Raw genomic sequence first — 12,166 nt, 5'->3', positions numbered from 1 at the left:
ATTTCGAGCAGCCTTGTAGTTGTAGGTGAGTTTTAATGCTCTTTTTTTTTTTCAGATTTCGATATTTATGCATTTGGGGTAAATAAGAATTATGCATTTTTTATTTTTTTAATAATTCTGCTTTTTTTTTGGGAGGGTGTGTGTGTGGGGGTGGGGGGGTAGTGGCGGATTTAGATGGGTCGTGGGGGTACTGCAGTACCCCCGAAGCAAAAAAAAAAAACGAAATTTACCGTTGCATTTTATCGTGCGTGAATTAGACTGTTATATACACAGTCTCGTCAGCGTCAGCCCATTCCATAAAGGAAACAAAACTGCAAACCCAAGCCCCAAGGCATTTATTACTTTTGTACTTTTGTCTGTTCACTATTAAAATTTAAATAATTTTTACTCCCTCCGTCCCAAAATATAGTTCCCATTTCTTTTTGCACAGTCTCCGAGACGTATCTTTGACCTATTATATCTTCTATTTCGTATTAGTAAAAAATATAAAAAATTGATATTATAATGTACACGTTGAGACGAATCCAACAAGACCCCACATGAATATGTTTTCTTGTATACATTAGTGAGAATATTTGTTAAAGATTTTGAATTTTGACTCCCAAAATAGAAATGAGAACTATATTTTGGGACGGAGGGAATAATTTTCAAAGTAAAACTAACCAAAGGGCAAAGATCAAAGCATCCCTCATCAGACTAACAGACTTTCTCACTTTCTCTCACGACACTCAGTCACTCCTCACTGCTAAAGAAAAAAAATCTGCCTCCTGCCGGACTGCCGTAGAGGCGTCGACACTCGCTCGCTCGCCGACGCCGAGTCGCCACTCGCCCCACCCCTACTGCTGCTGCTTGGAAGTTGGAAACGCCGCCCGCCGGAGCTCGGAACTGCCGCTGCCGTCGCCGGATTGGGTTAGTTAACTTTTTATTTTTTGAGGGGAAACATGTAATTTGAATATCTTTGTTGTGATTGAGTGATTTTGCTCATGATTTTTGAACAATTTAACTTTCAATTTTGTGTGATATTGTGATGTGCTATTAATTATTATTGTTGAATACTTGAATCATGAATGTATGAATTGTGAAATTGGGTCAGTTTGTGTGCCTAATTGTTGCAGTTAAGTTGATTAGTTGCCTAATTGTTTAACAAGAGCAACCTTAGTGCAATTATATGAAAGTCTACATTTTTTCTATGTTGTTGAATGTTGAATATGTTGATTTTGCTTCTAATGTATGAATTAGATTTGTTTTGCTTGTTTTCAATTGTTATATCATAGTAACTAAAACTAGTATATAGGAATTGGCCAATTGAATCAACTTTAATGTGTTTATGAATTAGTTTAAATGTATTGATTTATAAGATGGATAGATTGTTGTTTATTAATTTTATTTATATGGACTATCTAGTAGATAGTGATTAGTTTATTTGTGTATTCGATATAGGAAATGGTACCTAGATCAAAAAGATAAAATGGGAAACAACAACCCGATCTTCGACAATTTATGTTCAAGAAAAGGAAATGATACCTAGTTTTTTTAAATGTTGAGACTAAGTTTATTTAATTAGTCACAGTACCCCCGATCTGAAAATTCTAGATACGCCACTGGGGGGGAGGGGGGTTGGTATGATTTGTTTTATGATTTGGAGAATTTTGGATGAGATTGGTTCGAACTGGGACAATGTGAATAATGGTGGGAAAAATTTCATCATAATTTGAACTGCTATTGTTCAACTGGGTTAGAACTTTGCGGTCTTCAAAGGGTTTTACTGTTTTAGATTATAATAATATTTTTCTTGGTTAGTTTAAACACTTTGTCGCATGATGATCTTCATTTTTTTTGTAAGGGATTGAAATTAGAAATTGTTTCCCTTCCTCCATTTTTTTATGCACTTTATGACTTGGGTTTTTACAATTGATTCATTTGATCATACAAAGTCCTATTCTATCTTCATTCTTTTACCATTTCCAAATCTTTATACAATCAAAGTAACCATCAAATTAGGCCCTGTTTGGCATTAGCATTTGAGGTAGCGGAAAGAGGTTTGACAAGCTCAAAATGCTACTTAGAAATTTTACAAGTGTTTGGTAACGTAGCGGTCATAGTAGAGGCTAGAAGTTTAGGTAGAGTTTGACAAACGCTTCATATATTAACATTCTGATGTTGAGCAGCAACGGTGCAATGCCAAGAATGGGATATTGCCAATAACTACTTAGGAATCTGTTTTATTGCATAATCGTGCGCTCTCTTATAGAAAAAACAGTGAGCCTTTATTTCAATTGTATTATACTCAACTTGAGTTTGGATGACTAGTATAGCAAGATATTTTAGAAGTAATACTATAAAGATTTATATCTATAATATGATAAGGACTTTGCAGGTAATAAGTACTACCTTCGTTTCTTTTGAATTGTTACGGTTTCCTTTTAGACCGTTTCTTTTTAATTGTACACTCTTACTTTTTCTACATAAGGTAAGTTTGCAATCATTGTTACCTACTATTGGTCCCCTTGTTTCTTTACCCTTTCTCCTACTTTAATTGTTAGTTGATTACTTTTTCCCCAAAACTATCCCATGTGCTGATTATTTCTCTCTCCTCCATAATTTTTTATTGTTCTTTTGTACTTGTCTCTTTCTACTTTTCAGAATTTTTAGCCCCTCTCTCCTACTTTTCACCTTTTGCCTTGGTTGTAATGAAAAGCAAAGTGTGACAATTAAAAAGAAACGGAGGTACTACTAGGTAGTCTAGCTCTTAGCCTGTGAGACTAATAGCTTAAATTTTGTGTTAGCTGTCAAAACATAATTCTAACCATTAATATTATTCCCGAACTATTAATCATTCGAAACTATACATACATTAAAATAAATCCAATAATATTTTATATACTACATTTTTTATAGTAAAACAAATGTGAATAGTGAAACAATATTGTGATCAAATTTGAACGAAGGGATCAAATTGTTGTAGTTAATTTTATAACTATATATATACATCTCTATTAAATGGGAACCTTGAGGACTTTGGTGTCCACTTGAATTCCTGTAAATACCCTTTATGTATTTGTTATTCTAAGATAATTAATAGGGGCAAAAAGGTCATAGAATTTTTTGTAAAGAAACTCAAATGTAAATATGTAATTGCCAGCTCCCCCCCCCCCCCCTAAAAATAACTGCCGAATTTAATTTAGTGAAGGTAACTTCTAAATTTTTAAAAACAAAAGAAACATGTACAATATCATTGCGATGTCGCGCAAGCATCATGTGCAAACAACACCAGTTTATGTATATATTCACTTTTTCAAGTTCAACACCTACTTCTGCTAAAAACTCTTTACTTTGAAAAACTACTTTGACAGCTAACCTCTAACAACTACTCATTTACAGCTAACAGCTAATAACTACTGGAGTTGCTAACATCTACTATAATTGCTAGTTTTGCCAAACAGGCCCTTGTCAAGCAAGTTTAAATTCCAACCAAATTTGGAAATGCTCTCTTAATTCCAACCACATTTGGGATTGAGATGTGATTTTTATCTATATAGTAGTATTATATACTTTTAATGTTCATTTTCATGTACTTTAGAGATTTGGCAACTTTATCGGACAGATGCAATAACTTTATGATTCAGTATATAGTTTTTCTGCATACCCTTGTAAATTGCTCACTTCATGAAATATCTGATTAGCACATGAGATGCTTAGTTCATGCTAACTTAATATTGTGCTCCATTTCTAAAATTTCTTGTGTTAATTTCAGACACTACCTTGAAGTGCGATTAGCGTGTGATAGAGAGGCATTTTAGACATGAGGGGTGTGCTTAAGCAGCTGAAGTCAACGAAATTAATCTCAACTGGCATTCCAGGTAAACCAAAATATTCTTCATTACATTCTCCAATCATCAAGTATCAAATAGGAAAGCAAATGTATTGTTTTAAAGACTCCATTTGTTTCTTTGCACCAGAAGTTAAGTGGTAAGAATGCATCTTTTCATTTTTACCAAACTGGTATCTGGAGTAATTTGTGTACAGTGAATAGTTAGGGTGACCTGGATTTGTAATTCTGGATATAGTTAGGGTATTATACATCTCTTGATCTTATAGATGGATGCATGAATGGGTAAAGTTTAGATATGAGACAATGATTTGCTAGTAAAAATTTCCATAAAGAGGCTTATTTTTGCTTCTTTTTTAAAAAAAAAAAAAAATTGCTTGAAGAACAAATGTGCAATAGGAATACCTAAAAGATTTACAATTTGATGAAAGTAGATGGGTAAAAACTGGGATTCATAGGTGTCTCCTTTTATGATTACTATTATGATTGAAAATTTTGTTTTCCTCAAATCAAATGAATATTAAAATGCAGCTATGTGTCTTGCAGCTTCTTGTATTGCTTTCCTGCACTCATTACCAGAGGCCTCTTCTGAAGTTTGTTCCAAGGAGCAAGAAGTTGTAATTGCACTAGGGAGCAATGTAGGAGACAGATTAGATAATTTCAATCAAGCTCTGCATCTAATGAAGAAACTAGGCATAGATATCACAAGACATGGTTGTTTATACGAGACAGATCCTGCTTATGTGACTGATCAACCGAAGTTTCTCAACTCTGCAGTGAGAGGCTTTACAAAACTTGGGCCTCAGGAATTGTTAGGGTCACTGAAGAAAATTGAGAAGGATATGGGTCGAACTAATGGAATAAGATATGGCCCTAGGCCAATTGACTTGGACATACTATTTTATGGGAAGTTTAGAGTAAGCTATGAGAATCTCATAGTTCCCCATGAAAGGATATGGGAAAGACCATTTGTGATGGCTCCATTAATTGATGTAATTGGATCAGATGTAGAAAATGACACAATTGCTGCATGGCATTCATTTTCAAATTTTTCCGGTGGACTATTTGAAGCATGGGATAAACTTGGTGGAGATTCCCTCATTGGGAAAGATGGCATGAGCAGGGTTTTGCCAGTGGGAAATCGGTTGTGGGATTGGTCTCATAAAACCTCTGTCATGGGAATTTTAAATTTGACTCCTGATAGCTTTAGCGATGGAGGAAAGTTCCAATATGTGGAAAATGCTGTTCCTCAGGTTCATAAGATGATCTCAGATGGCGCTGATATAATTGACATTGGGGCACAATCAACAAGGCCAATGGCAACTAGGATATCGGCTGAGGAAGAGCTAGAAAGACTAATCCCTGTATTAGAAGCTGTCAAGGACATGATCGAGGAAGAAGGGAAAATCTTATCAGTCGACACTTTTAATTCAAAGGTTGCTTTTGAAGCCGTCAAGAAAGGGGCACACATTGTGAATGATGTTTCTAGTGGAAAACTAGATCCCGAGATGTTCAATGTAGTTGCAGGCCTTAAAGTACCTTATATAGCAATGCACATGCGAGGAGATCCGACTTCAATGCAAACTGCTGAGAACTTGACATACAATGATGTCTGTAAGCAGGTGGCTTTAGATTTGAGCTCCAGGGTTCAAGATGCAGAATTATCAGGTATTCCTGCTTGGAGGATTATTATTGATCCCGGCATTGGATTTTCCAAGAATACAAAGCAGAGTTTGGAAACTCTCAAAGGTTTGAAAAATCTACGACAGGAGATAGCAAAGAAGAGTTTGGCTGTGGCTCATGGTCCTTTGTTAATTGGACCTTCAAGAAAGAGGTTTTTAGGTGAGATATGCAATCGTCCTGTAGCAACTGACAGAGATCCAGCGACCATTGCCTCTATCACTGCTGGAGTTTTGGGTGGTGCAGACATTGTAAGAGTGCATAATGTTAGGGACAGCCTTGATGCTGTCAAGTTATGTGATGCCATACTTGAGAAAACGGGATAATTGACGAAAGTTATGATTCTTTAAAGTTGATATTCCAAATTCTTTTGCCTTGTGCAATTTAATCATTAGTTTGTGGCTTTGAGCTATGATCAGTGTGCTTTTCTCAAACAAGTTCTGCAAGATATTCCTGACCGACGCATCAAGAAAGTTGGATTAGGAGATATGCAACATTGTTGTATGCCTCATATTCCTTGTATAGTTATCTGTATACGAGGAGCTTCTACCATGATAAAAAGTACCGGTAACTTGACACGTGATGATGTTTGTAAGCAGGTTGCTTCGAAATTGAGCTCTAGGGTTATTTATTGGAAAATTATCTATAGGGTATTCCTACTTGGATGATCACAATATTGATCCTGGCATTGGATTATCCAAGAATGCGAAGCAGAAATTAGAATTCTCAGGGGTTAATTGACAAGCTGTGACAAGGGATGGTGAAGAGTCAATTGTGGCTCATGGTCTTCTGCTAGTTGTCCTTCAAGAGATGGTTTTCTGGGCGAGTTCTGCAATCACCTTGCAGCAACTGCCAAAGATCCATCAACTGAGTTAATATTGTTAAGAAAACAGCTTGATGCTGCCATGTCGTGCTATAATTATAAAAGGGGATCTCTGATATGATCGGGAACCTTTTCAGTAACTAGAAGGTCCGATTATGGCCGGAAATCGGAATAGGGGGGGGGGGGGATATTGGATACAAATTTTCTCTTCTTTCTTTTTAGATGAATTCTTTTTTCTCTCAATTCAATCACTAGATGGTCTCATCCTCCAGTAATTACAAAGAATCATCTTTCTTTTATGCATCACAAATTTGGAAGAAGGGTTTTCTTCCTATGAAATGTAATTGTTGTGTGTTCTATAGATTTGTTTTATAAATTCTGGCGCAAATTGTTTAAATGATATTTATGCCTAGTTTCTTCATTAGATGCAGAGCTTGATTACAATTATCTAATCTGTCTCCTACATTGCTCCCTGGTGCAATTATCCAATCTTTCTCTCGTCATCCTTCACCTGGTACGCAAGTGAGACTTGTATTCCGGTTTAGTGAAATTAAAATGGTACCATTCATCACTAAAACTGTTGTTTACATCTATCTACCAGGTGGTCTCTAGAACCAAAAATCTAGGTGTTGTATGATGAAGATGTTCAAAATCATCTCTGCCTCTTTTCTCCAATGAAGAATAATCAGCTACTTTGATTTTGTTGTAGAACCTCAGCTTCAGCCCTAGCCATAGGGTCATCATCTTTTTCTCCTTCTCGCTCATCAGCTAGCTTCTTTCTGTGCAACTCCTCAGCAGCTTCTATTGAAGCTTTGTGCTCAGCTTGGAGACGCTGCATTTCTTCTTCCATTTGTTGTCTCTCAAACCATGTATCAGCATCCGCCCAAACTGCAGACAAGTTTACAAAAGTTAATCAATCCAGCACAAAGAAGTTAAATCTGCTAATTCCTACGTGATCTGCTAAACAGAAAGGCAGCAAAAGTATACAGTTTTTGACATTGGTCGTCTGTAAGTGTGGACATTCATCTCATAGACACCCGTAAGTGTTAAAATAAACCACCCTTATATTGTTAATTACACTCCCAAAGCCACCTGTATTACTTAATCATCCTCGTTAACCCTTAAATGAATCCAATCCCCTTTGAGAAACCTTTAACACCCAATTTCTTCCCTCTAACCAGTCCCCATCTCTTTTGCTGTCCACCACCTTCAATATTGGAAGAACAGTCCCACCCACAAATAGGAACCTCCACTTGATTAGCTATAAGCCTATAACAACGTGAACCCCCACCACATCACCAACTCTCGAACGCCACATATCTTAGCCACCCACGAACCTGAAACCAACTACAAGCACCAAAACTACAAATTCTAGCTACCAACGGTCCAGCACCAATTCACCGCCGCAAACCATAGCCATGTTCCCCCTCAAATCACTATCACAGCCATCTTAGCACCACGCTGCAAAAACCACAAATTTCAAAGGAGAGAGAAAAGGAGATCAAGAGAATGAGGGAAAAGAGCAACCCTTTACTTTGACAACTTCGTTTGCGCATTATAAAGATGGTTTTTGTAATTGCATTAAGGGAAGGAAATGTGGAAGCAGTAGGGGAGGGAAGAGATTGAAGATGGATGGTCAAAGCAAGTGAAGAAGGCTGAGGATTGGAAGAAAAAGGGGAAGGGGTGGAGCTGGCGTACAAGGGGGTGGAGGACGGGTGGTGGGGTGAATTGTTGAATCAATTGAATTAGTTTGTTTAATTAGGATAATAAGGATAATAAAGTGATGGTGAAGTATATAATTAAAGTATATGAGGGTGGTTTATTTTAAACTTTTTCTCTTACGTGTAGCTATGAGATTAATGTCCTCTCTTATGGATGCTTTTCTTTTAAATCCAAAAGAATAAGATACAAAACAAGCACTTCAAATGATCCACATTTACAAAGTCCAGGTATGTGATACCAGTTTGTCCATATACTGAATAAATCATTCTACCAAGAGGAAGAAACAATCACTGAGAAGCATCGGAATCACCACCTAATCCCCCCCTTCACTCAAAAAACTGAAAACTAACATGATATCTATATTCACCAAGTGCCTCAGCTAGAAACCATATTGAACACAACAAAAGTCGATGCATAAAGCCGTAAATCACATATTATTGTAACCATCAGAGTACCAGTTCTTACAGGATAAGAAGGATCCTTTTTTATCTGCTCTAGCCTAAGTTTCTGTGACTCCAACTGTTGACAATATTACTTGAAGGCTGAAGTGCATAACAGAAAAACTATTCTGCAATATATGTTTTATGTGGCTGTTGTAAAAACAATCAAGCTTCTTGGCAGTGAGTTAAAGCTCTCTTCTATGGAATAAGCAGTTTAGGTACCAAGAATTGTGTTCATGTATTGCTAGCAAATCAACTCCGGGCTAATTGGTCTACTTTCTTTTGACTTCTATAAACTGCTTCTATTCTGAGGCTTCTAAAATCTGATAATAGACAATTATCAGTGAAGCAGTTATTGTGAATATCAGTCCCTTTCCAGCATTGTGAGAAATGCTTTTTGTGATTAATTGATAATCATAATTATGAAATTATCATCGTGTCGTATTATTGCTAGTGAAACTGTTTTTTGACATGTAAGTGTAAAAAACTCTAATAGTCCGTTTTGTAGGCAGTAATAAATGAAAGTAATGGTAATAGATTATCAATGTAATTATTTAAGAAATTTTTCTCAAGCCACTGTCCATGGTAATGAAACTACATCCGCAAACATGGGTTTTTTTCTTCAAAATTTTTGCAATACCAACTTCCAAAAATAATAATTAATGGTATGAGATTTACGTAGAAGAAAAATGTTTAGGGGTGGACAAGCATTATGACATCGACAACATACTTCTCAACACATCACACTATTATACAGTACCATCACCTCCATCTATTACCCACCTACCAAACGAGCCATGAAACTTTATACACAGTCCTACAGTTTGATGCCTGAAAACTCCATCACATTTCCCATCACAGAAAATTCTCTACTCAGAGTAATTCAAGGGAAACTCTTGCTTGTCAATAATCTGTTTAAATCAACCTGAACTAACTATAACACTTTCTCTATTTATATATAATCGTTAGCAATCTCTTTAAACATTGCATTTCCGTGCTTTTCATAAATTGTTCTCCAGTCTCAAACCTAAATAATCGACACATCCAGAAACAAAATTGCAGATCAATCATTGCAGCAAAATTCCTCTATTTGTCAACAGTTATTGTACTCTCTCTCTCTCTCTCTCTCTCTCTCTCTCCTAATTTCACACATTCCCAATTCTTACATTTTCCATAGTAGTTAAAAGGCACAACAATTCAACTGAACACCACTTCAATTGTTAAAAAAAAAACTAAGCAAAAAAGCACCACCAAATCAAAATTCAGCAATCATAACTCCCACCATAGCATAAATTGAACAAAACACACAAATAGAAAAACAAAATTAGGGTTAGGGTTAGCGAAAAAGAGGAGAGAGAGAGAAGAACATACTAGGTTGAGCAGCCCAGCCTTGTTCACCACCCTTAATTTTCTCGGGAAGAGCGTAATTAACAGTGAGAACACGGCCATAAAGTTCAGCACCATCCATGTTATCCATGGCAGAAGAAGCATCTTCTCTCTCCAAGAAAGTGACGAACCCAAAAGATCTGTGTTTCTGTGTAGCCTGATCAAGTGGGGTTTTCACATCCTTAATTTCTCCGAAAGGAATAAATGCTGCATGAAGAATACCCTCGTTTACTTCCTCTGCTAATCCTCCTACGTACAGTGTGTTCTTCTGCACTCCTTGTTGTTGGCTCATCTTCCCCTCTCTTCTTCTTCTACCTCCTCTAGTAAACAACAGTGTCAAGCAAAGCCTTTCGGGTATATACACTACATAAAGTCATAAACCAAGTTTGGTACACTCTCGTTTTTTTTTTTTTTTTTTTTTTTTTTTTTTTTTTTGACAAAGGGTAAAACATACAGAGAAAAAAGATTAGCTTTTCCTTGCCTGAGTGGCAAGCTTATGAGCTAACTGAACCTCTTCTCTACTTACCTTAGCACACGAAATGAAGATAAAGCTATTTGCTATTCTTTTGATGTCCTTGATAATATTCTCGATGTTTTTGTTGTAAGGAGAATCTCCCTTTAAAGCTCTAATTACCTCAATATTATCCGTCTTGATAATCAGACCAGGGGTTCGCCACTCCATATCCGAAATAGCTTTCAAGATAGCATATGCTTCTGCTTGTTCTGCTGAGTTTGCGAAAATCTTGACCGCAGCTTCCTCTTTTGGGTCATTGTTTACATTCTTCCATGCCACCGCTGCTTGCCAATGGTTCAAACTCGTGTTGTTCTTCCAAGCACCATCGACTACCAGAGTTTGGATGTTTGAAATATTTCTGTCTCCTATTGTCCATTCTTGTCTTTGGTTGTTTCTGGAATCTGCGTGGATATCTTGAACAGAATTGGCTAGACGTCGAGTCTGCCTCTCCCTCGTGGTGTGCCACCTGACGGAGTGATCTTTTTTAATCATCATAATTCGATCGGGATTTGGAAGGACCCCTCTGAAAATGACTTCGTTTCGATGAACCCAAATTGCCCATAGCGTTGCTATGAATTCTGCTTCCGAAATTAGGCCGTCTTCTTTCCTCCTTTTCTTGAAAAGATTAAGAAAGTTTTTAATCCACTCCTGAATTTGCAGATTATTCCCGTTACTCGCCACAATACCAAGGGACCCCTTCCAGATTCTTTGAGCGATCTGGCAATCCCGCAGCATGTGAGATATGGAATCGCTCTTTGAGTTGCAAAGACAGCAGATTGGGTTGATCCCGGAAATTTTTCTTTTGATGAGGTTATCCGCCGTTGGGAGCGCGTTGTTAAAAATTTTCCATAGGAAGTGCTTCCATTTCGGGAAATAATCCGCCTTCCAGAATTCTTTCCAGAAGATTGAATCATTCGGCTGATGATGATGATCGCCGCTAAGGAACCAATACCCTGATTTTACTGAATAAGTCCCCGACTTTGTATGACTCCAAGTTATTTCGTCTTCTGTAACAGCTTTAGGAATATGAGTAGCGAATATCTCTCTTGCATCCTCCTTCGAGAACTGATTCCAAACGGCCGATGGTTTCCATGACTTATTTTGATCAATCAGATCTGATGCCCAAATAGGAGTAGAACTTGTACCCGATCTAGACACATCTTTGGGAACAAGGAGTTTTGTCGGGTGCCATTTATCAGTTGCTAGTCTAATAGAATTCCCATTCCCGAGTTTTTTGTATAAGCCATCTTTACAGCTCTTGGAGGCACTTAGAAGACTTCTGAAAGCATAGGAGCAAGATTGGTACACTCTCGTTGAGTTAAGGGTATTTGAAGGTACTGAAGTTTAAAAAAAGTTTTAGTTAGGATATTGAACTTTCAAAAGTTAAAGTTAGGGTACTTAAAATGAATGTTGTTAACTTAAGGTATTGAATTTTGGTTTGGACCGTATCAGCCTCAAAATTGAAAGTAAGATGTGATGTGACATTAATTAAAAAGAAAAAGATGACATGACATTAATTATAAAAATTCCAAACTCTTTTCTCTCTCCTATAATTCCTCACCCTCTGTTCTCTCTCCTCCTCTATTATGACGTCCAGCGATTTTTGAACTTTCGCGACTCATCAATCACAAATTTCTCTCAGTGATAATAACTCGAATCGTCCCAGATGGGAAGATTGACGGGGGTGTAGAATTCGACGGGATGGTGGGGGGAGGGCGGGAATTCGACGGGGTAGTGGGGGAAGAGGGGCTGCGGGGGTGGGGGTGTTGCTG

General features: G+C 37.1%; 2 protein-coding genes across 2 annotated transcripts; one reads left to right on the top strand and one right to left on the bottom strand.

Moving 5' to 3' along the window:
- The first annotated feature begins 652 nt into the window (after positions 1 to 652).
- Positions 653 to 6,708, top strand: LOC104895769 (folate synthesis bifunctional protein, mitochondrial). Its single transcript, XM_010682359.3, has 3 exons — positions 653 to 909; positions 3,755 to 3,860; positions 4,376 to 6,708. The coding sequence occupies exons 2-3, from the start codon at positions 3,803 to 3,805 to the stop codon at positions 5,833 to 5,835; spliced, it is 1,518 nt and encodes a 505-aa protein (XP_010680661.1). The 5' UTR covers positions 653 to 909; positions 3,755 to 3,802; the 3' UTR covers positions 5,836 to 6,708.
- A 136-nt stretch (positions 6,709 to 6,844) lies between these two features.
- LOC104895768 (uncharacterized) lies at positions 6,845 to 10,233 on the bottom strand. Its single transcript, XM_010682358.3, has 2 exons — positions 9,866 to 10,233; positions 6,845 to 7,220 (listed from the first exon to the last, which is right to left on the bottom strand). The coding sequence occupies exons 1-2, from the start codon at positions 10,170 to 10,172 to the stop codon at positions 7,018 to 7,020; spliced, it is 510 nt and encodes a 169-aa protein (XP_010680660.1). The 5' UTR covers positions 10,173 to 10,233; the 3' UTR covers positions 6,845 to 7,017.
- Positions 10,234 to 12,166: the final 1,933 nt, after the last annotated feature.

Source organism: Beta vulgaris, chromosome 6 (genome assembly GCF_026745355.1).
Source record: "Beta vulgaris subsp. vulgaris cultivar EL10 chromosome 6, EL10.2, whole genome shotgun sequence".
Classification (NCBI taxonomy): Eukaryota; Viridiplantae; Streptophyta; class Magnoliopsida; order Caryophyllales; family Amaranthaceae; genus Beta; species Beta vulgaris.
This window is presented reverse-complemented; position numbering and strand designations above follow the sequence as displayed.